This window comes from Microplitis demolitor, chromosome 2 (assembly GCF_026212275.2).
Source record: "Microplitis demolitor isolate Queensland-Clemson2020A chromosome 2, iyMicDemo2.1a, whole genome shotgun sequence".
NCBI lineage: Eukaryota > Metazoa > Arthropoda > Insecta > Hymenoptera > Braconidae > Microplitis > Microplitis demolitor.
In genome coordinates, this window is record NC_068546.1 from 921666 (window position 1) to 949615 (window position 27950).

The 27950-nt window shown below is 29.6% G+C and overlaps 1 protein-coding gene across 4 annotated transcripts; it reads right to left on the reverse strand.

Moving 5' to 3' along the window:
- Nucleotides 1-700: 700 nt before the first annotated feature.
- On the reverse strand, nucleotides 701-27779 carry LOC103578414 (cGMP-dependent protein kinase, isozyme 2 forms cD4/T1/T3A/T3B). 4 transcript variants are annotated; one of them, XM_008559506.3, is made up of 9 exons: nucleotides 26839-27779; nucleotides 14639-14805; nucleotides 6580-6799; nucleotides 6272-6335; nucleotides 5994-6166; nucleotides 5069-5215; nucleotides 2869-3315; nucleotides 2425-2787; nucleotides 704-1519 (listed from the first exon to the last, which is right to left on the reverse strand). In XM_008559506.3, exons 1-9 carry the CDS (start codon nucleotides 27447-27449, stop codon nucleotides 1354-1356), a joined length of 2358 nt encoding a protein of 785 aa, XP_008557728.1. In that variant the 5' UTR covers nucleotides 27450-27779; the 3' UTR covers nucleotides 704-1353. The 4 variants fall into 4 exon arrangements, with proteins under 4 accessions (XP_008557730.1, XP_008557728.1, XP_008557729.2 ...); XM_008559507.3 differs by lacking the exon at nucleotides 26839-27779 and adding an exon at nucleotides 16636-16945 and having other exon boundaries at nucleotides 708-1519; XM_053743183.1 differs by lacking the exon at nucleotides 26839-27779 and adding an exon at nucleotides 15125-15306 and having other exon boundaries at nucleotides 708-1519.
- Between the last annotated feature and the right edge of the window lie 171 nt (nucleotides 27780-27950).

The following is a 27950-nucleotide window of genomic DNA, read 5'->3' on the forward strand; positions in this document are numbered from 1 at the left end:
AATTTTTTTAGTTTAAATTGGCGGGAAAATTCAATTTTTTTTTTATTTCTTTTTATTTTAGATATATATGTATATATATTTATATGTGTATACATTTATGTGAAAATGTACACATCTGTGTATATTATGTATATATTTATATTTATATATATATTTACTAACAAGTAATTTATTTTCAATAAAATTAAAATTTTTTGAATAATTCCCGGGTAATAAAACTTTTAAGTCTGATAACTTTTTAAATACTGGGTTTACAGAGTTTATCACTGCTACCTTTTTTATAGAAAATTTAATTCCCTACAAAAAAAGTCCAGTGCAATTAGTCATTAAATTCAATATTTAAAAAGTTATATATATTTTTTCAAAAATTAATTTTGAATTTCCATTTCCGAGACGTCAGACTTCAAAGCCCGATAACTTTTTTCCCATAAAATTTAAAAACTAAACACACAGGAGTATTTTTATCAGAAATTAAATTTCTCATAAGAATATACTTTTTAAATGCAACAAAATATATTTATCAGTTTTATTATTAAAAAAAAAATTTCTCACATTAAATACAGACAAAAATAAATGAACATTCATTTTTATTTACAATATTTTAAAATTGTTTAATAAGTTCTCATATTTATAACAATTTATCAAGGAAAAATATATATATATATATATATATTGAAAAAAATATTTTTATAATTAACTACTGAAATAAAAATAAATTTCCGATAATTAGAACAATAAAAATTTACTAGTAAAAAAATAAAGGAGTGCATTTAAATATTTATTTATCTGGCAAGAATTTAAACTTTTTTTTATTCATCAAATTATTAATTACTTTTAAAAAATTAAAAACACTCTTTTTTGATTTATTTTAATTACAATGGCACGTGACACTGGCACTATTAATTAAACACCAAATTTTAAAATTAAAAATGTCCGAAAATTTAAAAAAAAAAAAAAAAAAATTCATTCTTACTAAAATTCACTCACTCATTAAATCACTAAGTAATTAATTAATTTAATCCAACATTGATTGATTAAATATCAAATCAATAAACATTTAATATTCATAAATTCTTGGCCTAATTTCATTTTTTTTTTTTTTTTATCACAGGCCCTTTTATTTAGTTTTTTTTTTTCTATCTAATTATTTAAAAATTATCTAGTTTTTATATAAGTTTATTCCTATTAAATTTCATTTTTAATTTCCATTTTATTTTACTGGTAACTATACAAATTATTATCATTATTATTAATTACTATTATTTTTAAAAAAATTTAAAATTGGAAGTGATAAAATTTTGATTTGGAAGACGTAATTAATTATAATAATAATAAATATAATGATAATAATAATTAAAAATCGTTGTCCCATCCGGTGACGTCGTCGGGCGGTGGCGGGTCCGAATCTGGCGGGTACTCATCAAAGTTTGCGGTATCTGTTGGGTTTTGGACACGCGGCATTATTGGAGGCTCTAGTGTCCTTGCTCTCAATCCTTCCCAATTAAAACCATCGAACCACCTGATTAATTAAAAAAGTTTTTTGTAAATGAGTGTTTTTACTATAATTATTTTGCGGCGGGTGTAATTTTTGGGGGGATAAAGTTGGATTTTAAATTTTGAAATATTGGCGGGTTTTTTAAAATTTTGGTTATTTTATTTGAGCGGAAATTTTATTTGGAAAGTTTGTAATTTTATTAATTATGATAGTGAGGATGTGAAAAATTTTTGGTTTAAATTTTGAAGAATTCAAAATTTTAAATTTATTTAATTTAGAGTTTTAGAAATTTAAATTTGTTTAGAAAAAAATTAAAAAATTTCTAGATTTTGGAAAAGATGAAATTTTTTAAATTTTAATTCGAAAATTTCAAGTTTTTTTTTTTTTAGTTAGAAATTAAAAAAATTTAATTTATTGAAATTTAAAATTTAAAATTTGAATTTTTTAAATATTATAAATTTAAAAACTCAAATTTCTTAAAAATTCAAATTCATTAAGAATTTAAATTTAAAAATTCAAATTTTATACATTTGTTTTCAGAATTAAAATAAAAGTTTCAAATTTGTTTTTCAAAAGTTCAAAATTTAAAAACTAAAATTTTTAAAAAATTCTAATTTATTAAGAATTCCAATTTAAAAATTTTTCTTTTACATAAATTTTAAAAATTCAAGTTCTTCAAAAGTACTAAATCTAAAAACTCAAATTTCTCAAAAATTCACATTTAAAAATTCAAAAATACAAAAATATATCAAATATACAAATTTCAAATTTATAAAATTTTCTACCTAAAAATTTAATGTCACCTCGAATTCGAATTACCAAAAATTAAACCAACATCTTCAACTAGACATCCATTACTTCTCTCCCATAATTTTAAAAAATAATTCTAAAGACCCGGCCACAAAATCAAAAGAAAAATTGAAACTTACTTGTGTTTTTGAATTTCGCTGATCCCGCCTTTCTGATAACCCAACCGCTCAGCCGGATTATCTCTGCACAATTTCTTGATTAAATTGGTCGCATTCCGGGTGATGGTTCTCGGGAATCCAATGGCGTCAATTCCCTTCAAAATAATATTGTAAGTTTTCATGGGGTCTGCTCCAGTAAACGGAGGAGTTCCAGTCAACAATTCGAACATCAGAACACCCAGGGACCAGTAATCAGCTGAAATATCATGCCCTCTATTTAAAATAACTTCCGGCGCGACGTATTCCGGTGTCCCGCAGAAGGTCCAAGTTTTCTTGCCATGATCCAGACGTTTAGCGAACCCAAAATCGACTAATTTCACGTAACTAAAAAAGAAATTACTCATCTACTTAACAAGTCAATTAACCAGCTGCTAAATGAATCCAAAGAAAAAAAAATATAATTACCCTTGACTATCTAGTAATAAATTTTCCGGTTTCAAATCTCGATAGATGATGTTCCGCGAGTGCAAATAATCGAATGCTTCGACAACACACGCAGTATAAAACCTGGTAGTGCTGTCATCAAAATGTCCCTTGTCACGTAAAATCGTCCATAATTCCCCGCCCAAACAGGCCTCCATCAGCATGTACAGATACTTCCGGTCCTTGAAAGTCTTGAATAATTTAACGATGAAATCACAATCAGCTTCGCCCATTATTCGTTTTTCTGACATAATGTGCTGCTGCTGACGCGTCTCGACGATCTGAGACTTCTTCATCTGCTTCAAGGCAAATGATCGATTATTATCACCGGCCATCTGGACTAATTCGACTCGTCCAAATCCACCGACGCCCAATGTCGCTATTGAACGCAAGTCTTGTAAACGTAAATCGCGGAATTCTTCATTTAATCTGAAATTATTTATTTTAATAAAATGTATAGAGTATTAGTTAGAAGTGATATATATTTTTTTATTGCTGACTTAAAAATAATTAATTTTGCATGAAAAAAAAAAAAAAACAATTATTAATGAGGAGACATAATTATTAAAAGTACGCGCAAAATTTTTTAATTTTTTCCTTGGAACAAAGAAATATTTATTGTTATTGAAATCTATAAATATTTCTTATGGTCTTATATATCATATATATAATAGGGTCGAAAAAAAAAAACGACTATTTTTTTTTCGAGTCTTTTATGAAAATTTATTGGCTTATGATGTTTTAAGAAGCCTCCAAAAATCAGCTCGATAAAAAATTTTCAAGAGGTCGCTCACGAATTTTGAAAATATCAAAAATGATCGAAATTTGAATTTTTATTTCAAATTTTTTTATTTCTCGTGGCAGCAATAGTTTATATTTATAAAATCATGTCTATGCTGAAAATTTCAGCGCGAAATTTAAATATTTAAACCTCGCTCAAGAATTTTGGATGTTTCCGAGTGCTGTCTTTTGAACGTTTTCGAGCGACCCTTGAATATTAATAATAAAGCTTCTCGATTTTTTCACAATCAATTAGCATCACAATGAATGAAAATATAACCCGAGAAATAGAAATAGTAAGTTATTTACATACTTTTTTATTTTTTAATTCAATTTTTCGGTTTTTTCGCTTATTCAAAACTTTCCAAATTTTATTGTTTAAGTCTGTCCTGTATATTTTTGGTTATGCAAAAGTTATAGTTTAATGAAATGACAATAATTGAGTTATAAAAAAATACGAAAAATAATTCAAAGTATTAGTCACATATTATCAGTTAATATTCAAAATTCTTGAGCGCCGTTTAAATATTTAAATTTCGCGCTGAAATTTTCAGCATGGACATGATTTTATAATTATAAACTCTTGCTGCCACGACAAAGAGAAAATTTATAAGTAAAAAATCTGAATTTCGATTATTTTTGATATTTTCAAAATTCGTAAGCGACCTTTTGAAAATTTTTTATCGAGCTAATTTTTGAAGGCTTCTTAAAACATCGTAAGCCAACAAATTTTCATAAGAGACTCGAAAAAAAAAATAGTCGGTGTTTTTGGGCCACCCTAATATATAAAATATATATTTGTAAGAAATATAATTTCAAATATTTAAATTAATTTTTTATGGAAATAATAAAAAAATTTTTTAATATCAAATTAGATCATTTGTTGAATAAAAAATTTTTATTTTTTAAAATAGCGACTTTTTAAAAATGCCAAAGAAATTTTTTTTTGTATTAATTTTTTTTAATTCACATGAATATTTTTAAAAATCACTTAATTGGCGCCAAAAATTTTCTATTTAACAAATGGATAAATTTTAATTTTAAAAAATTTCCATAATTTTAAACAATGAAAATAAAATTTAAAGAAGAAATATCAAGTGGTACAATTAGGTCACAATAATTCTTTCAGTCAGTAGAAAAAAAAAACATAATAATAAAATGAAGATTCACTTGATGACATTTCATTAAATCCATTTATCTTGATATTACAAAATAAATCGTGACTTACTAGTTGAGTCTTACACTCCAGTCCTTCTATTTATGTTAGCATGAAACAATGATTTATATATATTTACATATTTATATATTTATGCATATAAATTAAATTTTCGTCCGCGAAATTTCAAATTTTCTAATAAAAAATTGAAGCAGCGAAAAGTTTAAGAAATAAAAAAAAAATTACCTTCTGCGCTCGACTAATTCGTCCTTATAACGTGTCCTGATTTCATCTAGTGATGATATTAATTGATTGAAGGTCTCTCGGTCAATAACGAGACAACTGACACCGTCAGGATCATCGGCTATTATATTTGCGGTTCTTAAATCATCGCTAAGTATAAAAATAAAAAATATATATATTAGTAAGTAACATATTAATATGAAGAGTAGACTGATTCAAAAATCGAATATTTTTTTTCGATAAATTTAATTTTTCAAAAATTATTCGAGATCGAATGGAATTTCATAGAAAATTTTCGTATTATTTGACATTTCCGGCGAAAATATCAGACTTATCACAAAATGTTATAGGATCTTTTTTGTAGATCACTTCATTTGCTACAAATTATCTCTTATGAAGTTTTCAAAATTCCAAAAAGTTCTTCAGTTATTTGCATTTGATGTCAATTTCCTCCAAGAAATCGTACTCTGGCCGATTACTTAATTACTTTTAAATGCAAATAACTAATGAACTTTCAAAAATTTTGCAAACTTCATAAAAGATAATTTGTAACAAATGAAATGATCTACAAAAAAGGTTCTGTAACATTTTGTGATAAGTCTGATATTTTCGCCGGAAATGTCACATAATACTAAAATTTGCGATGAATTTCCCTTTGACCTCGAATAACTTTTTAAAAATCGAATTTATCGAGAAATAATAAGAGATCTTTTTTGTAGAGCAGTCAATTTCCAACAAAAATATATATCGACCTATCCGATACACTGATTCCCTGATGAAAAATATAGAAAATATAAAAATTATTTTTAAAAATGGGCGCCATTAGGCTTGAAGTCAAACTATTTAAAGAGACCGGAAATTTAAAAAAATTTTTTGAATCAGTCTAAGAAAGATTTATGTTGAGATTAAATGTAAAAATACTACGTACCCTTGCAATGCCTTCTCACCGAAGAAATCTCCTTTGCCCAGTGTCCTGATGTACTTTTCATTTGTTGTATCCGGTTGTTTTATTGTCACGCGTACCTGACCGCGACTTATTATGAAGAAAGTGTCGCCCCGCGCTCCTTGACGGATTATGTAGTCGCCGTTATTATAAAAGGTCTGCAATATTTTAATTTATTGGTATTATATAAGTTTTTTTTTTTCAATGTCAAAATATATAATGGTAGATATTAATTTTTAAATATAACGGAAGTGGATTTTTACCTCTTCCAGGACATCAGATATTTTTGATAAAGTGTCTTCAGGTAAGTTTTTGAATATGGGCACACTGGAATAAAGAATTTTTTTTTGCTATTAATTTAACATGGAAATTTGGATAGTGGAATTTTTTTATTTAAATTTTTTTGCGGGAAAAATTTTTAATTTTTAAAAATTCATAACTTTTGAACGAATGAAAATAAAAATATGGTCTTGGGTTCACATTAAAGAGGAGATTTCAAGCTAAAATTTTTGTTAATTGTCGATCTAGTTCCGATCAATAGTTACCCAGAAATACATATAATAATATCTACCTTTTCAAGAAATCGGTATATTCAGCCTGTCTGGACAATCCAGTTCTCATCATAATAGTCTGGAAACATTGTCTATCAATCGCCCATAATTGACAGTCTGTTGCAGCAGTAATAGTTGCTGTTCTCTTGCAATTATACAGAATAGCCAATTCGCCCAACACCTTAACCGGTGCCAGGGTACTGAGATACTTTCCATCTCTCGAGACTTCGACTTTTCCCTCTGAAAATTAAATAAATATATACATTTATATATACATATATATATATTTATACATCACGATTTTAAATTACCCATAATCATATAAAAAAATTTTAAATGTCTATAATTATTCAGCGAATAGTTCCTATTTAATTTCTCTGCTTTGATGATGACGCGACAAGATATAAAGAAAATGTACAATTCATTACACAGGAAATTTCACAATCCACGCATAGCATCTCAACCGTCTACTTGAAACCTTTGTCTCTATGTCATATATATATATTTATATATACATATAGTTAATACTGTAGTTAAATATTTAACAAGACAAATGTACGTAGGACTTATTCATATGCAGTCCATCTCCGGTCATTAATTCTCGTTAATTATTATTTTTATTATTCATTCTTTGTTCATAAAATATTTGTGTCTCTTTTTGATTAATTGTACTACATACTAATTGAATCCACAGTAATTTAAAATTTGAATTTTTGAAAATTCCCGCTAATTTTTGCCGCGAAATTTAATTAGGGATTTTCAAAAATTAACTGCAGAAAAAAAAAATGCACGAAGTTCAAAATATCTAAATTACAATCCCGGAAATTTCAAGTAAAAGTTTTATTTTAAAAATTTTTTTTACACTTGCCGTTTTATAGACAAAACAAATAAAAATAATTGATAATAATTATCATTATCAGTAAAAGAATAACAATAATTTAGTTCAGTATTTTATTGAAGCTTTTAAACTTCAAGTTTTTATAAATTCAGACTTTATTTTTTTTAATTTATGGCGCGAAAATTAAAACCGCGAATTTTTTTATTTTTGCCGCGAAAATTAAAACAGCATTTTTAAAAATTAAAAATTTGCATTTTTCGCGCGAAAGTTAGCCACAAATTTTTAAAAATTAAATATTTTTTTTGGCGCAAAAATAAAAATTGCAATTTTTTATTTTTGGCGCGAAAGTTAAAACCGCGAACTTTTTAAAATTAAAATTATTTTTTTTTGGCGGAAAATTAAAAATTTCAAAATATTCGAATTTTTCATCATTTTTTACATTAAAAATTTTTTATTTTTATAAAACTGACCAAAAGCAACAAAAACTAGACTTCAAAATTTTTAAAAAATTTAAATAAAATTCCCGCGGTTCAAAGAATTCGCGATAATAAATTATATTTTGTTATATAAGTAAAAATAATAAATCTAATATTAACCTTAGAAAGTTTTTAATAAATATATTAATCATCTGTAGAGTTTTCTAATTCCTCTTGTATGTGTACCGAGATATTATAATAGGCGTGTAAGAGTGTAGTAGTAAAGAGATAGAGGAAACAAGAAAGTTCTGATAATAAACATGTAAGAGGTCAGGGGTCAGTAAACCATCTATCACTTTTTATTTGTTTTGTTTAACTTTTTTTTTTTACATTTTAATGATGTTATTTATTTATTATTTATATATTTATTATTATCGTCGGTAGTTATTTAAAATTTGAATTTAGTTACTGCGGTACCGGAGATGAGAACGCGCAAGTAAGTGGGACATGTAACCTTGGTGAAAGGCTTGGCCTTTATATTTTTTATTATTTCCAACACCTACGGGCTCGATGTTGAGAATAAAATTGTAATAATGAACGAGATACGTACGTGGAATCGCGAGAGATGATATGGGCTGGGAGAAATTCATAAGAGAGGTTCTGTTTTTTAAATTGTGATTGGAGGGTTGATTGATTTTGACGGAGAGATCAAAGATTGAGGAGAATGTAATTTTTGGATGATAACTTTGTTTTTTATTTATAAGACTCATTATAAGTCTGAAACTCAAATTTTGGCTTGGGTTCATTTCAAAGATGAAATTTCCCGTTATAATTTTGGTTTTTAGGTCTAATTCCGGTCCATAGTTTTTGGGATATTAATTTTTGAAGAGAATAAAATCCCAGAAATTGAAAATTTTGGCTCTGAGTATATTTTAGTTAATTTTTGAAAGCTCATAACTTTAGGAGGAATAAAAATAAAAATATGGGCTTGAGTTTGTTTTGAAGATGAGATTTTGAACTGAAATTTTGGTTTTTGGTTGATGGACTTCCGGTCAATAGCTTCTGAGATATTTATTTTTAAAGACAAACTCAATAAAAACTCAAAATTTTGATCCAAATATTTTCTCAAAATTTTTAAACATTCATAACTTTTGAACGAATGAAACTAAAAATATTGTCTTGGATTCATTTTGAAGATGAGATTTTGAACTAAAATTTTGGTTTTGAGTTGATTTACTTCCGATCAATAGTTTCTAAAATATAAAATTTTAAAGACTAGCTCAATAAAAGTTCAAAAATTCAAAATTTTGATCTCATTATTTTTTCTATATTTTTAAAAAATTCATAACTTTTGAACAAGTAAAGATAAAAATTTGGTCTTGGATTCGTTTTAAAGATAAAATTTCCCTCTAAAATTTTGGTTTATGGTTTACTAAATTACGTTCAGTAGTTTCTGAGATATAAATTTTAAAAACTAAGTAATTTCGCGGGAAAAATTTCAAATTTTTCCCGCTGCTTGTCCACTATCACAGTAACCAAAATTTAAAAAAATTTACTCTATATTCATGTCAACTCCATATTCTCAGCTACAATCTTCACAAAAGCATAAAAAATAACGTTATCTAAACTGCCCACAGGCGAATTATATCCAGAAATAGCTCCGACGTCTTAACAATCCTGTTATCTTACCAACGTCTATTCCGTAATTCCACCACTATCTCCGCCTCAGTAACTCATTTAATTTCATAACCGTACGATTTATCTACATCAATATTCTATGAAACAAAACTCATGTCATTACAATTCTTACTCAATCTAAGACTCGATAGAAAAAAAAATCCAAGACCACGACCAAGACCAAGACATCGACGTTTAGTTGCGATACCGGTTTATCATTTCTATTCCAGTTCGCCATAAGAATTAAGAAGTCTAGACCAAATACATCCGGGAACTTCTAGGGCTTCAAAAAATTCGAATCCTTCGTTTAAATTTCTTTACTTTATTTTATGTTTTACATTCTCTCAACTTGATACTTATTCATAATATCATTTTACACTCACTTGTATTCCAACACCTGGTACTTTGAATGCTCCAGGTTTCAAATGAACCAGTCACAACAAACCGACCACCAACTGCGTTATGGAAAATTTTTTTTCTTTTCAATATTCCGACATTTTTTAGTTAAATTTTTTTTTCCTCACTGAATAAAGGACTGAAGTGGGGGGATAGAACCCCTTAAAAAAATTTCAATAGTGACCACAAATTCTGACACAAAAAAAAAAAACAATTTTTAGAAAAGTAAAACTTGGTTCAGCATAAGAATTTAATTCAAAACTTTGAATGATATAATTTATTGAAAAATTTAATATTTTTAGTATTTTTTGAGAATTTTTTTGAGATGAGAAAAAAAATTTTTTTTTTTTTTAATTTAGAGTACAAAAAATTTCATGAAACAAGAAATCATTTTTTTTCGATATATGTACAATGAATAAAAAATTTTTTAGTACAAAAAAATTGTCTGCATTTTGAATTGAAGTCAAAAATTTTTCGAGACGAAAAAAAAAAAATTTTTTGCTGCAAAAATTTTCGCTCGCCTCAAGAAAATTTTCTTGAGGTGAGAAAATTTCTTTTTTCAATTCATAGTATAAAAAATTTTTTCAAGTAAGAAATTTTATGTATATATATATATATATATATATATATATATATATATATATATATATATATATATAGCATGACGACATAACAGGACAAAGAGAATTCATGCTTCGCATACGATACTTAATATATTTGTTTCATACTCTACATACATTTATGTATATTTATATGTATATGAATGTACAAATATATGTATATATATCCGTTTATATTTATATGAAGAGTATGTTTAGTAATTGAACTGGTGAAACGGGTGTTTTTCCGTTTACAAAAAAATGAAATAAAAAAGTTGGCCAGCTGTGGGAGAAACTGATACGATGAGAAACAATTTATTCAGTGACTGAACACTGATGCTAATCATTATTCAACATATTTAGTTTCCGGGATTTACTTGATTGCCTCATAAGAATCCGGAAAAAATATTTTTATTATTATTTTATTTTTTTATGCCTTATTTTATTATATAAATATTCATTGTTACTGACCTAGTAGAATAGCGCGACTAGTGCGCGGCTCAGTTGCATTTTCTATTGGATATTAATTATGGGAAGGAGGTTTTTGTTCTCAATGCAAAATTTTAAGTATAATATAAGTATATAGCGTGTGAAAGTGTTATAGAGAATTAATATATAGTTTTATAGTTTATGTGTTTTATGTTTGAGATAATTGTTTGAGAAATTTATGCAATTAATAAATATTTATTTTTGTTGGAAAGTTTATTTGTTAATTGGACTGTTATTGTAATGAGGGAAATGGAGAAAATTTATAGGATAATAAAAGTGGGCAGGAAAAATTTTTCAGGGCTCATTTGAAAATTAAATGAACTTATGGTTTTTTTTTTTTTTTTTTTTTTTTTGAAAATTAGACTTATGGGATTTGAATTTGTAAAATTAATATGGGGTAAAATGGGCATTTGAAAAATTAAATATGAAATTTTTGATTAGCGGTAAAATGAACCCATGAAATTAAAATTTAAAATTTTGATTTGAGGAAAAATCGAAATGTAAAAATTTATTAGGGGTAAAATGGACATTTAAAAAATTAATTATGAAATGTTTAATTAGGGGCAGAATGAACCCATGAAATTTTAGATTAAAAATTTTGATTGAGGTAAAATGGGCATATAAAAAATAAAATATCAGGAGTAAAATGAACCCATAGCATAAAACTCTAGAATTTTTGATTTGAGGAAAAAATTGATATGAAAAAAAAATATCTGCGAAATTTTAATTTTTCAACTAAAAATTTACAAAACACTGCGGTCAAGTTAACGGTGAACAAAAAAAATTCCATGGTCATTTCATCCCTATTGTAGTCGGCTCCACATCTCTTTCTCCAAAAGTAGGCTAGTGAAAGCGAAATGTATAAAAAAAAATCTAGATGAGACCTTGGGTTCATAACCCAATAAAAAATGAAATAAACCACAAGTACCTCTGTGTCTCTTTACAGGTAAAGGGGCGCCAGTTCTCCGTTTCCTCGCGTAAGTGTGAACCGGCACAATGAGCCTCGGCCTGGGGATCAAAAAACTGGCACTCGAGTTGTCCTTATCACCTATTTCTAGATCACTATCTACAGAGCTGCATTTAGAGCTTTTGCTAAGTCTGTCCCGAGTAATTTCCCCCTCCCCCTCCCCTTCCTCCTCGTCTTCTTCCTCATCACCATCATCATCATCACGATCAAGGACATTTTCTAATTGACTCAAAACATCCGCGTGTCTTCTAAAATCGTCAATTTCCCTTGAGAGACCGTGACTAGTTGACGTTTTATGGCTCGACGATCCATTGGCCCAATTAATATCACATTCGCGCCAACTGGCTTCGTAAAGTAGTTCCATTGCCCGACCGCGGGTCGCCTCTGGGTCCAAAATAAACTCCGAGTCCTCCAGGACCGCTCTTCCAGGATAACTTCTCACCTTCATCGTTTTAGATTTTTACCGCACGTGTTTCCCTTCAAGTCTTCACTTTAACATTTTACTTGCTACTGATATTAATTATAAATATATCACATATTAATTAATCTCGACTCGGTCCGCTGGCTACGTCGACTTGGAATAAATTCTGAGTCACCAGTAAAGTGTCCAGTGGATCCAGCCGCGTGTGTGTCACGTATGAGCTTGAATGCGGATGCATGTGGGCCCGTTTTTTTATGGTACCAGTTTATGGTAAGGTAATAATGGTAGAGATACAAGACACTGGTTGGGTTTCGGATAAACTGAACTGAGACTTGGTCTTGGACGAACTGGGACTTGGTCTTGGACTAGGGCTCAAGATTGAGACTGAGACCGATACGAGACTGAAACTTGTACTATACTGGGACTGGGATAAAATTATAGATGGTTGTATACTCGGTTCTTTAAGACCCGTCACACAAACTTACAACGTATGTACAGAGGCACCCCCTCTTTGAACCTTGTTAAACAGTCACGCAAATCCCCACTTTGCTTTGCTTCGAAACGTGAGAGAAAGGAGACAGTGGTTCTCAGTTGGGCATTTATTTATTTATTTACTTATTCCTTTATTATATTTATTTTCACTTATACTCATTACATATTTCCTATAACTTGTGGTGACATGCCTGGGAATTTTCCATAAGATAAGACCTTGGCCTGAGGAATTTTTAGTACTAAGGACGTTTTTGTTGATAAGGAATTGTTTTAGTAAGTTATTTTGTGAAACAAATTGTTGGAGTTGATGGAGGCGATGGAGTTTATTTTTATAATTTTGAGTTGAGGTTTTTGTAAATTATTTTTTAGTGGAAAATTTGAGAAGGGTTTGGCTGTTTTTTAAAATTGTGGTTATGTGGGTTGGGAATTTTACAAGATTTTTTTATGTGGAAATTTGGGGCTTCAAATTTTTGGAAATTTTTAACTTGTGAGAGTGGAGATGAAAATTTTAGCTGGGGTTTATTTTGAAGAGGAGACTTTGAGATGTAATTTTTAAGAAATAAATTTTTTAAAGGAAAACTCGGTAAAAGTCAAAAAATTCAAAATTTTGATCTCTTTATTCTTTCTACATTTTTTTAAAATTTATAACTTTTCAACGAATCAAAATAAAAATATGGTCTTGGATTCATATTGAAGAAGAGATTTCAAGCTAAAATTTTCATTTTTGGTTGATCTAGTTCCCATCAATAGTTTCTGAGATATAAATTTTTAAAGACTAGCTCAATAAAAGTTCAAAAATTCAAAATTTTGATCTCATTATTTTTTATACATTTTTAAAAAATTCATAACTTTTAAAGAAATTAAGATAAAAATATGGTCTTGGATTCATATTGAAGAAGAGATTTCAAGCTAAAATTTTCATTTTTGGTTGATCTAGTTCCGATCAATAGTTTCTGAGATATAAATTTTTAAAGACTAGCTCAATAAAAGTTCAAAAATTCAAAATTTTGATCTCATTATTTTTTATACATTTTTAAAAAATTCATAACTTTTGAAGAAATTAAGATAAAAATATGGTCTTGGATTCATATTGAAGAAGAGATTTCAAGCTAAAATTTTCATTTTTGGTTGATCTAGTTCCGATCAATAGTTTCTGAGATATAAATTTTTAAAGACTAGCTCAATAAAAGTTCAAAAATTCAAAATTTTGATCTCATTATTTTTTCTACATTTTTAAAAAATTCATAACTTTTGAAGAAATTAAGATAAAAATTTGGTCTTGGATTCGTTTTCCAGAGGAAATTTCAAGCTAAAATTTTGATCTTTGGTTGACCTAGTTCCGATCAATAGTTTTTGAGATACACATTTTCAAAGACAATCATGAATAATCAAAATTTCCCTACTCCCAACCAAAAATTCCTAGCATCCTACATAAAAAGTTTTCAACAACAGTCCAATAAAAAATGACAACATTCAAAATTTCGGCATCACAGCCCGGTATAAAACTCTAGTCACCGACACATCGACTCCAGCAAAAATCGCCCGTCCGTAACTACGAGGCCATCTAGTATCCACATTGCAAAATATTTCATCATTTCTTAGGACTCATAAATTTATCGAAAAATTTCACGTCAATTTTCCTCTCAAGCATAAATTTCTCCTCGCCCAATATAACTTTCCGCAAAAATTAATTGAGAAAAAAAAAAAAAAACTTCCCCTCCATTGGACTCAAAATATTTTCCAACGGCACATGAATTAAATAAAAAAAAAAAAATGAAACATACCTTCCATAACATAAACAATTGATCCGACATCTCCTTCCTGAATAATTATCGCTCCAGCAGGAAAACTCACTGGATACATGCAGTCAACAATTTCCCTGATTTGGGTTAGTTCGAGATTTTTCATAAAATCATTGTCCAGAATTGCCGCCTTTATGAGCTCTCGGGATCTGAAAAAAAAAAAAAAATTTAATTTTAAATAACGCGCTCATATATTTTTCTAAAGTAGACGAATTGCATATTTATAAACAAAAAAAATTTATTGTTTTAACAACAAACTATATTTCTACACACGTGTCAAATTAAGTGCTCGCTTATATTTATTCCTTTTATTGTTAACTTGCAATTTAAATGGATGATAATTTCGAAACATTTTTTTTTATTCGCAAGACTGCGATTCTATTTATAATTTAATTGTTGCGGTCTATTATAAATTATAACGCAACGTTTTTTTTATTAAGGGGAATAATAAAAATAAATATATAATACCTTCTTTTGCGCAATCGCTGTCTTATGTTACGGATTAATTTGAAATATATTTTTTTAGTTTTTTTAAACATTTTTCTGTTGTAATTTTCCAAAAGGAAAATACTTGGTTATGTTTTAATAAATTAATATGACTGTACAGTTTCACATTTCTGACGTCTCTTTGCAAGATAACAAGACAAACTGATGAACTTTAATTGAGGACTTAAGTTTTGTGAGTACAGCTTTAATTTTTTTGTGTATAGTCTATGGATATAATTATAGGCGTAATTAGTTTGTAAATAGTACAGTGTACTGAGGGTTTGAGTTAAGGCAGGTCAGAAAATTTTACTTTTGAGAATAGGGATTTAGTTTGTGAATATATATTTAGTTTGGCTTTATGAAGATTTTAATTCAATGCAAATGGACTTTATCAGTTATTACGATTAATTTATAAATTTGATATATACATAAATACTTTTTTTTTTATAGCAATTATTAATCATAAGTTATGACAAAATAATTTTCCTGTTTATTACCGATAAATATATAAATATATAGTTATTGATAAAAGGGGGTATTTTTGTAGGAAATTCAACGCTCTACAAAAAAGGTCCTTAGCACTGAAACGCTATCTCTAATATTTAAAAATTTCCAAGCGTTCAAACTTAAACTCTACCGAAAATTTTCCTGAAAAAATTCTACAATGAAACTGTATTAATTTATTAAAAATTTTCAAAAGTATATTTTTGTAGGAAATTCAACACTCTACAAAAAAGGTCCTTAGCACTGAAACGCTATCTCTAATATTTAAAAATTTCCAAGCGTTCAAATTTTGACTCTATCGAAAATTTTCCTGAAAAAATTCTACAATGAAACTGTATTCATTTATTAAAAATTTTCAAAAATATTTTTTTATAGAAAATTCAACGCTCTACAAAAAAGGTCCTTAGCACTGAAACGCTATCTCTAATATTTAAAAATTTCCAAGCGTTCAAACTTTGACTCTATCGAAAATTTTCCTGAAAAAATTCTACAATGAAACTGTATTAATTTATTAAAAATTTTCAAAAATATTTTTTTATAGAAAATTCAACGCTCTACAAAAAAGGTCCTTAGCACTGAAACGCTATCTCTAATATTTAAAAATTTCCAAGCGTTCAAGCTTAAACTCTCCAGAAAAATTTCAAATAACCTCACACTTAATTCATGTTTGCCACTTTTCCTTACCACCAAATATCACAATAAAATAATAAGCAGCTAAAAAGTGCTCGACTAACAAAATAAATAAAAAAAAAGACAATCACGTTCAGAAATAGTAGGTCATGTTAGCGAAAGTGTTGAACCCTCATTCTCTGAGCCTGAGCATTATAACCAGTTTCACTTTTAAATAGATATACAATATATATATAAAAAAAACAATACAACTATTCAATAGATATCCCATTGCAAAAATAATAAAATAACGTAATAGATAAACAATAGAACATAAAAAAAAATTTTCCCATTGAAATATCGAATTGAAGTCAACTCACCTCTGCGGCTTGATAAATTTAACCAGCGGTTCTGAATCGTAAATCGAAGGCTCAGCAGAAATCGCCTGTCTTTTAGATCTTAATCTCGGATTCAAAGCACCCGCATTCATCGACAATTCGACAATCTGACGAAATTTATCTATTTCATTTTGCAAATAACAAATAGTCGACTCCCGTTCCTCGAGTAATTTTTCAAGCATTTCAATTCTTTCCTCCCGTCGTTTCAACGACTCGGTGCGTTCGTACAATAGACGTTTCAAATCCTGGACTGAGTCCATGTCATCAAATTTTTTGAGAAAACGCGCGCAATTGCAAAACATCTAAGCTAAATATTGAATGTTTTGTTGAAAAAAAAAAAATTAAATAAATTTATCGCGTGCGTCGATCATTAAGACAATAACGTGACTGATGAAGAATCTTACAGTTCTCCTTCTTGACGCAAGGAAACACGTGATTGGGTTTTAATAATTCAATGAAATAAATTTTTTTTTAATTGTAATCCTCTTCTTGTCCTCGTCTTCTTGGAATCTTCTTCAGATCTTATTGAATTATGGATTTAGTTTATCGGAATAAATAAACTCGGAATTATTTCTACCGTTGTTTCTTCGCCAAAGACCACAAGGTCTATTTATAAGATTAATCACTTATTGAAGAAGAAGAGAAGAAGAAGAAGTTGGGGCCGAAGAAAGTGTTGACAGATTAATGGGCGGAATATTCAAATACTTTAAATAAAAATAATAAACATGTGAAATCTATAATTTCTGAGTGATTATTTCGGAAATTTATGCATAATGTGGAGGTGTGTGGAAAGTGTTTTAATCGAATCGAATCGAATAATTTGAATTTTCTAATGATTTGGAAAATTCACTTATTGCTCAATTTTTCGATCATTCGTGATATTTCGAATCATACATCAGTTTTCAAATCATTCGACAAAGTCAAATTTTCTGTAGGTTTTCGAATAATTCGTGAATTTTTGAATTCAAAAATTTAAATTCCCCGCCAATTTTCGAATTATTTGTCAATTTTTGTATTATTCGTGACTTTCCAAATCATTTGTCAGTTTTCGAATGATTCGTGACTTAAAATTGTTGGTAAATTTTCGAATTATTCGAAACATTCTTATTTTCTGTTGGTTTTCGAATAATTCGTGAATTTTCGAGTTCAAGAATTTAAATTCCCCGCCAATTTTTTGAATTATAAGTCAATTTTTGAATTATTCGAAATATTCGTGAGTTTTCAATTAATTTATTAGTTTTCGAATGATTCTTGACTTTAAATTTATAGTAAATTTTTGAATTACTTTAGGAGTTCTCATTTCCCGCCAATTTTCGAATTATTCGTGAATTTTTTGAATTATTCGTGACTTTTTAAATTATTTATCAGTTTTCGAATGATTAGTGACTTAGAATTCATCGTAAATTTTCGAATTATTCAAAAAATTTTTATTTCCCGTCGATTTTCGAATAATTCGTGAATTTTCGAGTTCAAGAATTTAAATTCCCCGCCAATTTTTGAATTATAAGTCAATTTTTGAATTATTCGAAATATTCGTGAGTTTTCAAATCATTTATTAGTTTTCGAATGATTCGTGACTTGAAATTTATAGTAAATTTTTGAATTACTTTAGGAGTTCTCATTTCCCGCCAATTTTCGAATTATTCGTGAATTTTTTGAATTATTCGTGACTTTTTAAATTATTTATCAGTTTTCGAATGATTAGTGACTTAGAATTCATCGTAAATTTTCGAATTATTTAAAAAATTTTTATTTCCCGTCGATTTTCGAATAATCAGTGAATTTTCAAATTCAAAAATTTAAATTCCCCGCCAATTTTCGAATTGTCAATTTTCAAACTATTCACATTACTCTCGACTTTTCCAATCATTTACCAGCTTCAAAATTATTCGTAAGTTATCAAATTATCCAAAAAATTCAAATTCTTATAAATTTTTATAATTACTCAAAAAATTTGCATAATTCTTAAATTATTCAAAATTTTACTTTTTATAAGTTATTAAAAACTAAACAAGAACTTCATTTTCAAAATTTTAACCGACTATTTAAATGTCAATCGACATGCGGACATTTACAAACCAAATTTTCAAAAATTCAAATTATTCTTTTCTAATTTCAAATCAAATAGTAAAATATTAAATTCGATTCATTTCAAACTCAATTCCCACAGCCTTAATATCTCCATATATATACATATATACCCACAAGAAAAAAATATTACCCGATGGTAAAGATATTTTTGATTCAAAAAATTTTTTTTTTGAAAGACGACTTTTCTTGGCTTAAAAAAATGTTAACTGTGTTCCTGAGATGTTTGGCTTCCAAAATATCGTCTTGACTCAAGATAAATTTTTTTTTGTATCCATATATATGTATATATATTACAAAAAATCCTTTCACTAAATTTCACACGAAACCAGTGACTTGTCACCTTTTTCCACAAAAAAAAAATCTAAAATATTCTATCCAGTGTCACGGAGGAATCACAAATAACGACTGAACACAACTGTTGTATATTGCAGAATGATGATCAACATCCCGAGTTCAGTCACGTTCTCCAATAGCCCCTTAGGCATCTAAACCAGACGTACTGACGTTCCCGTCAAAAAACCACCAATTCAAATATATATACATACACATATATTCGTCTGCGATACTTGACCAAACTTTTTTCTGTTACAGGATCAAGGACTCAAAATTTCGTGCCCCAGATTTCGGACCAGGACCAGGTCATTAAAATGTCGCCTGGGGCTCGCACTTTTTTTTTATCACCCAATGCTATTATTTATATATCTATGTATCATATTACCTAATATATGAATACAAATATATAATAATATTGTATTTTCAATATATTAATTTATTATTTCGTAATCTTATGGATTTTTTTTTTCTTAGACTAGAGGCCTTGCCTCACTTTCAGGCGACCAAACAAGGCACGTGCTTTTTTTATTCACGTATTAAACTAGCGTGACAATTCAACGACGTTTATATGGTCGGTTTCTTTTGAATTATTTAAGTCACACCATCATCGTTATTATTATTATCCATTCAGTGATCGTGATATTTTTATTATTATTTAACACCATCGTTATTTATTTCGTAACTTGATAGACTATTTAGAATATTTATTACACAATTTATTACAACTTTTAATACAACAGTTATTGTAGGCTATTTAGAGGCTATTGTGTCTGTATTTTAGTGATCGGATTATATTATTAGTGAAATAATTCGTTTAATTGAAGGCTGCTGTTATACTGGGAGATAAATAATTTTATTCAAAAATTTAAAACTGATTGATAATTGATGTAAATCGAAAATGGATCTTGTCTAATTGTGATGAATACATTATGACTTTATCATAGATAAGATAAGATATATAAATTTGGAATATGATTTATAGATAAATATTTATTTGCTAAATACGACAGATTTGGCGACAAAATAAATATGGAATTTTTTAGAAAATTATTTGTGATAGAAAATTGTACGGAAACGTTGCGGAAAAATGTGGCTGAAAAATTCAATTATTTTTAGTGGGATTTTAAGGTGGAAATCAAATTTTCGAAATTTTTGAAAGAAGGAAAAAATTTGACATTGAAATTCGGACTGTAACTTTGTAAATAGTGTTCCTATGGTCATTTTGCTAAGGACCTTTTTTGTAGAGCATTAAATTTTCTACAAAAAATGTTCGGACAAAAATTTTCAAAAATTTTAATTTTAGAAGTTAGAGACGAAAATTAAATTTTTTAAACTTGGGGAAAAAAATAAAAATCTTTAAACTATAGTATTTAAAGCTGTAATTTTGCTAATAATGCTCCTATAGCAATTTTGCTAAGGACCTTTTTTGTAGAGCGTTAAATTTCCTACAAAAAATGTAAGAGCAAAAATTTTCAAAAATTGTAATTTTAGAAGCTAGAGACGAAAATTAAATTTTTTAAACTTGGGGAAAAAAATAAAAATCTTTAAACTATAGTATTTTAAGCTGTAATTTTGCTAATAATGCTCCTATAGCAATTTTGCTAAGGACCTTTTTTGTAGAGCGTTAAATTTCCTACAAAAAATGTAAGAGCAAAAATTTTCAAAAATTGTAATTTTAGAAGCTAGAGACGAAAATTAAATTTTTTAAACTTGGGGAAAAAAATAAAAATCTTTAAACTATAGTATTTTAAGCTGTAATTTTGCTAATAATGCTCCTATAGCAATTTTGCTAAGGACCTTTTTTGTAGAGCGTTAAATTTCCTACAAAAAATGTAAGAGCAAAAATTTTCAAAAATTGTAATTTTAGAAGCTAGAGACGAAAATTAAATTTTTTAAACTTGGGGAAAAAAATAAAAATCTTTAAACTATAGTATTTTAAGCTGTAATTTTGCTAATAATGCTCCTATAGCAATTTTGCTAAGGGCCTTTTTTGTAGAGCGTTAAATTTCCTACAAAAAATGTAAGAGCAAAAATTTTCAAAAATTGTAATTTTAGAAGCTAGAGACGAAAATTAAATTTTTTAAACTTGGGGAAAAAAATAAAAATCTTTAAACTATAGTATTTTAAGCTGTAATTTTGCTAATAATGCTCCTATAGCAATTTTGCTAAGGGCCTTTTTTGTAGAGCGTTAAATTTCCTACAAAAAATGTAAGAACAAAAATTTTCAAAAATTGTAATTTTAGAAGCTGGAGACAAAAATTAAATTTTTGAAACTGAAAAAAAAAAGAAAAACTTTTAAATTATTTACTCTTGAGCTGTAACTTTGTAAATAGTGTTCCTATGGTCATTTTGATAAGGGCCTTTTTTGTAGAGCATTAAATTTGCTATAAAAAATATTCAGAGTAAAATTATCGAAAATTGTAATTTTAGAAGCTGGAGACGAAAATTAAATTTTTGAAACTGAAAAAAAAAAAAGAAACTTTTAAACCATACAATTTTGCGCTGTAACTTTGTAAATAGTGTTCCTATGGTCATTTTGCTGAGGACCTTTTTTGTAGAGCATTAAATTTCCTACAAAATTTATTTGGAACATTTTTCCATAAAGTCAATATTTTCGTTGTTACAACCGTTTGAAAGACGAAGTACCTCAAAATAACTTAGCCGATAAAAATCTTGTTTACCATTTTAGTGTCGCTTACTTCCGCAGGGCGCCACTTGTTGATGTGGCTACGAAAATGTTTACTGAAGTATTGTGTAAGATGGCACTGACTTGTCTTTTTAAATATCTGTTATTTGTTGTATAGCTCTTTATACATATTTATATATACAAAATATATATCTGTATATAAAAGTATAAATGTGGTAAAGTTTTTTTTAAAATGTCGCCGGTGGCCGTGACAACGGTTATTTTTAGAATACGGTGAGATAAGCGAGGCCGAGAGAGTGACGCGGTGGGACGTGAAGAGAATCCCGTGGGCTTCAAGAAACAAAATAATAATAATAATAATAATAATAATAATAAATAAATACTAAGACCACAAGAGCAAAAGAGATAAAAAAAAATATATATATATAGACAATAATAACATTAAAATTGTGGTTAGAAAAAAAATAAAAAATAACTAATTATCCATGACGTCATTAAACTGGTTTTGATGCCAGTAACAATTCAGAATGTTGAATTGCAGTATATAAAAGACATAAAACAAGTGCGACAACGAATTGAATTGTGCACAGCAGACCGAGCATAACAACAAAAAGTATACATATATGCACACATATATTAATTATATGTAGATTTAAAAAAGATGGATAATTACAATTAAAGATAATAAATAAATGTATACTTAATATATAATTATCTGGTGATTTCCATGAGATCACTTGCTGATGTTAACAACCAACATCTCAAGCCGTCATGGTAATGAGAAACGCATGTAGTGTTGTTGGATTGTATTATATTAAATATATGTATGTATATATATATATATATATATATATATATATATATATATATATATATATAATGAAAGAGGAAGGGATCAAGGCTGCAGTAGATGGAAATATTCAACAAAAGACCTTTTAAATTTTTTGATGTATTAAATAAAACATGAGCGTTTAAATAAACCCATAAGTAACTATAAGCAACCTGGTGAAAGTCGCGAAGCATTCATTGATAAATTACATTACGCAATGTCTGAAAAGTTATTTATACATGTATGCATTTTTTGCAAACTGCCGAGCTATTGATAGCCGAAAAACACGTGGTTTTGAATTTGGATAATTCTGTCAAAAAATTTTATGGGGGTCCATGAAATTTATAAGGGATACTATGGAGTTACATGAGGATCAACATAAGAATATAGATTTATATGGAATCCATATGGGAAACTGAGAAACCCATATAGAAAACTATAGAGTTATATAAAGATCTATGGGTATCAACAAAGGACAGAACAGATATATAGGAATCCATGTAAGGAAGTATGGGTATCTGGTTTCCTATATAAAAAATCCATATAGGAATCCGTCCGAAAACGCCATGAGAGAATTCACATAGAAATCTAAATTAGGCTTCCATATGGATTTATGCATGGTGTGAATTCCCATGGAAATCCATGTATGAATCTATGTTGGATTTTCCTACAGAAAACCATATGGGAATCCATACAAAAAGGCGATGTAGGAATATAGGAATCTAAATTAGGCTTCCATATAGATTTTTGGATGATGTGAATTCCCATGGAAATCCACATATGAATCCAAGCTGAATTTCCATAGGAAACCATATGGGAACTCGTTCGAAAACGCCTCATTACTAGAAAAAAATGATATTATTGACAACGCATACGATAGTGAGTTGATAAAAGACAATATGAATGTTCATTCGCACTTTGGTTTTTGTGGTTTGTTAAATTTTGAAAATGATAGTATTTTTAGAAAGTCTAGGTCGTGGGATATTACAATATTACAGGAGTGCCGGTTCATCATTAACATTAGTTGCAACATTAGCATTAACATTAACATTATGAACAGTAGACTGATCTTTTAACTAAACGGTGTGTTAACTTTAAAGCTATAATCAGATATAAATTGACATTGACACCAAAATATTACAAAAATATTTACTGATTTTGAATCTTTCGCGATAAGAAGTTTTATGATTCACCGACCATTGACCTAGTCAACGTTTACTTGGTTAGAGGATTTGTTGGACCAAGTTTCTGGTCGATTTTCATCTAAATCCAATGAGCGGAAGATTTCGATCGGCAATAGATAAAAGTATGATAGTGTGTTCGAGTAGAGAAGCGACGTATGTAAAAGGGGGTAAAAGCGCGATGTAACGAGGCCATAAAATATATCGCCGCGAAGAGTGGAAACGAGTTTGGCTTTAAGAGGGAATTAATATAACGACAAGGATGGACGAGCATACCGGTTTGCATAGCTTTTGAAGTTAATAAAATAAGACAGGGGACACCTCGTAGCAGGTGTTTTGGTTGCCGTTTCTCTTTACGCACGCAAACCCAACACACATATACAAATACAGTCCAAACTCGTTATAAGCAATTTCCTCTGTCGAACTATTCCTTACGATTTTTAAGCTCTCCCACTCTTTTGGTCACTGAAATGTCACGTCTCGACGTTCGTTGATTTGCACATAATTTCTTATTGAATGCTAGTCTTTTTAATTCAATTTCAATCGTTGCTTATAATGAGTGACAGAAAAACGTCACGCATGCAGAACTTGCGCAAAGAACTAAAATGCAGAGAGATCCTTAATCCTGGATTTTTCCAATAGTTTTTCCCTACGATCCCTGACGGTCGCTAATAACGAACGTGGACTGAAATTACTGCAGACGGACTATTATCACGAGCGTTGCATGATTTCATCAAATGATCCTTAATTCTCTTGATAAAATATCCACCGGAAGTGACAAGCAACCGGGAAAGAAAAAAGGACTAATTTGATGTGCGTAGGTCGTCAACATCTATAGGTAGCTATTAAATAAGCTTGTAAGATGTTACTGAAAGTCCGCTGCTGGTCTTAAAATAGATACGGTACTTAAGAATAAAGACTTAAGTACATTTGAATGAATTAAATCATGATTGCTGTCTGTTTATCAAGTACTTCCGCATGGCAATGAATTTTTTTCATGTGGGATCAGTTGGCTTATTCCGAGCACAAGTCACTAAATCGTCTTATTGAGAACCTAGTGGTCGAAATTAGGACCAAGAACTGGATCAGGGACTGGGTTCTCAAATTATGGCCCGTCAGTAGTTTCGTGGCAGAATTGATCATCAGAATGGGCAATAGATCTATAATTTTGGTGATTTTGCTGGCGATGGTGATTCAGTCCAAGTAGCAGTCTTTTGACGGATGAATAAAAATTAGCAAAGTTTTAACTCCAAGTGGCATTTTACAGAGTACTCTAAGTAGGCGTGATTTAACGACTGGACATAAATAAGTCCGAGGAATATATTGCTTGCGCACGAGTGGAAAGACCGGTCGATGGCGCCTGACTCTTCTTTTTCACTTGACTTAAACTGATACTCAACATCTATCCCATTTGCACTTTACACTACCATATTATATATAAATATATGACGTAAGAAATATTGAGAGTCACTGTATGAGTGGGATTGGAGGTGACCCATGTCTCTTGTATTCTCAATCTTAAGACGCTAGAATTCACACATCTGATCGGACATCATTCAGCGACAAAATAAAATAAAAATAATAAGACCGTATAAAGAAGAATGTGGTTTGGTCTTGATATATATTAACCAGAGGAATTTAAAAGGACGAAAATACAATTTTTAAGTGGCAAGGGGCCCGCGGCGAAACAACCGGTCAATGGCGCCTTTCGACGCCCCGTAGTTATTAAAAACCCTCGTCGAAAAACAACAGGTACGATCTTGGTCAACACGTATCCAAAGAAAACAACAATATTTCACTTTTACTTAACGGGTTCCTCTAATTATCAACAGTTTATTCTAACAACAATTATAACCATAAACATACTATTCATTTTTGGAACAAAGGGACCAATCAATGAGTTTAAATCCCTGTTATACATTCATTAATTCTGTAAGATATGATAGTTTAGCTTAACAATACTCTCTTCGGGAGTTTGGCTATATTATGATCATAATGATGATGATGACCACGTGATATGGCTGCCATGCGTGATTTAATGAAACCAATCGCCGTTCTGCGACAGCCAGGATGACGTCAATCGACGGACTCCGCCACCGCCTGTTGACAACTAAGACGCTCGCTATCTTTGTCCAGAGATTCCACGACACTTTCATACGGATTTTTAAATTCCCAATGCGTTTTCGGCCGTCAGGTCTCCAGCTGATTCTTTTCTTTACAACCGGTCCCAATTCTTCAATTCACTCGGATTTCGGAAAACCAAAAGAACCATTCGGCCATGAAGTCTAGTAGTTTTATTGTACATAATAGGCTTTGTTACATGTAAGGTTACTAATAAGACCTTGATATATAATCTTATTTTACAAAATAACGTATTTTATGACACTTGTGAGGTTTAATTAAAGCCCAGATTTTATTACAATTTATCAATCTATTGACATAACTTATAGTTCTTAGTAATATAGTACTACAGTATAAAATATATATCTGTAATTCCTACACAATTGTGTGGACTGTAATCACAGATATATATGTACATGTATACATAGACATATATCAGCAACTATCGTATCGAAAGCCGTATGTATTATTAAGTCAACGATGAACCGTCACTTTGAGCGTGGAATGTAAATATATACCTAGTGTACAGTGTGATAGCATGTCAGCTAAAAAACCTACACGAGCAATGACAATTTACATAGTAATGTAATAATCTAACCAACATTCACACACATACAGATATATCTATACATACTTACAAACATATTGTTAAGTATTGTAAGAAAATAATATTTTTATGCTTCTACTTCTAGCCGATGTGTTATCGCAGTTATCAATAAAAACTATTTTAAGGAATGAAAAAACTTATTGTAGATAGACAATAATCTCTATTTACAGTAATTAGTAGCGGTGATTATTTCATAACAAACAAAATATCACAGCAATATATTAGTGCGTACATACTTTTATCAATGGATGTCATTCAAGTGACCTAGAGTGGAAAATCACTTTGCTCAAACGTCTTTATCCGATATTCGTATATTTTAGATTCAGTAAAAAGCAAGCCTATGTAATATATATATATATATATTTTGGATACGAACCTGTCGCTCTTGTCGTAGAACTTGAGAGGTGTTAGCTGATGAAGTGGAGGTTCTGCGGAGATTCCCTGAGCCCTCTGCTTCCTGGGCCGGGATTTGGTGGGTGTCAGTGGCGATTTTATGGACATTATGCTGATAAATTTGTCCAAGTGGCTCCTAAGGTCCTGGATTTCGTTGTCCTTTTGATTGAGTGTCGCCTCAAGCTGGGATATCTTCTCGTCCTTGATTCGGAGCAGCTCCTGGAGCTCCCTTAGTGTGTCCATGGTGTTGTTATTTTGGGGCATCATGTTGTTGGGGGGCGTAGTGGCTCGGATCAGGACCTGACCTGGTCCGACCTGAGCCCCTAAAGCTTCGCTGCAGGCTGATGCCGTGATTGTGGTTGAATTGAGACCAGCAGTGACCGTTGTCACAGTAGTAGGAGAGGTAGACGTCGGAGAACTGGACGAAGATGTTGACGTTGAGGAGACAACTGTTGCTGTACCGTTCGACTGAAGTTGAAATGCGTCTTCCTCGTCGGCGAGCCTTTGCTGCGTCGACGAGAAGCACAAACTGTCAAAGCACACGCGCATAGACACGCAGGCGTCGTTGATAATTCCACACTCGTTCCCGTTCATTCAACGTTATATTATTTTTTATTTATATTTATATTCAAATTTATATTAATCTTTTATTAAACCGGGTATTTAAAAGTAAACATTTAAAATACGCCCTCTAGCCGAGGATCTCAGAACCAACTGTTGCTTTAGTTGATCGATATTATTGATAAATAAACCCGAAGTTTATTATTGTTATTTTATTACCGATTAACAAACTCACGTTACCCGTGTACCGTGACCACGGGCGTCACTTTAAAGTGTCTGCCGCATCATTTTAGCGACCGGGACGACGACGGTAGCCCGGATTCATATGTACCACGAGGTGGGGTGCTCTACCCTCACTCTCTTCACTCGGCATGTTTTTCTCAATTCACTGTCTCACTTACATCTCAGCATTCCATTTCATTTCAATTAAACATTTTTATTCCACAACCGACAGAGGCGCTTTTTTCAAATCGCACATGCGCAGTAAATCATTCCTCCGCTTAACTGACATCTCCTGGCTAAATCTTCACACTT

Coding starts and splice junctions, on each gene's coding strand:
- LOC103578414 (XM_008559506.3), bottom strand. CDS start 27,449: ATGAACGGGAACGAGTGTGGAATTATCAACGACGCCTGCGTGTCTATG. Junction 14,806..26,838: donor TTCTACGACAAGAGCGACAG/GTTCGTATCCAA, acceptor TTTTTTTTTCAG/ATCCCGAGAGCTCATAAAGG. Junction 6,336..6,579: donor TATACCGATTTCTTGAAAAG/GTAGATATTATT, acceptor TCTTTATTCCAG/TGTGCCCATATTCAAAAACT.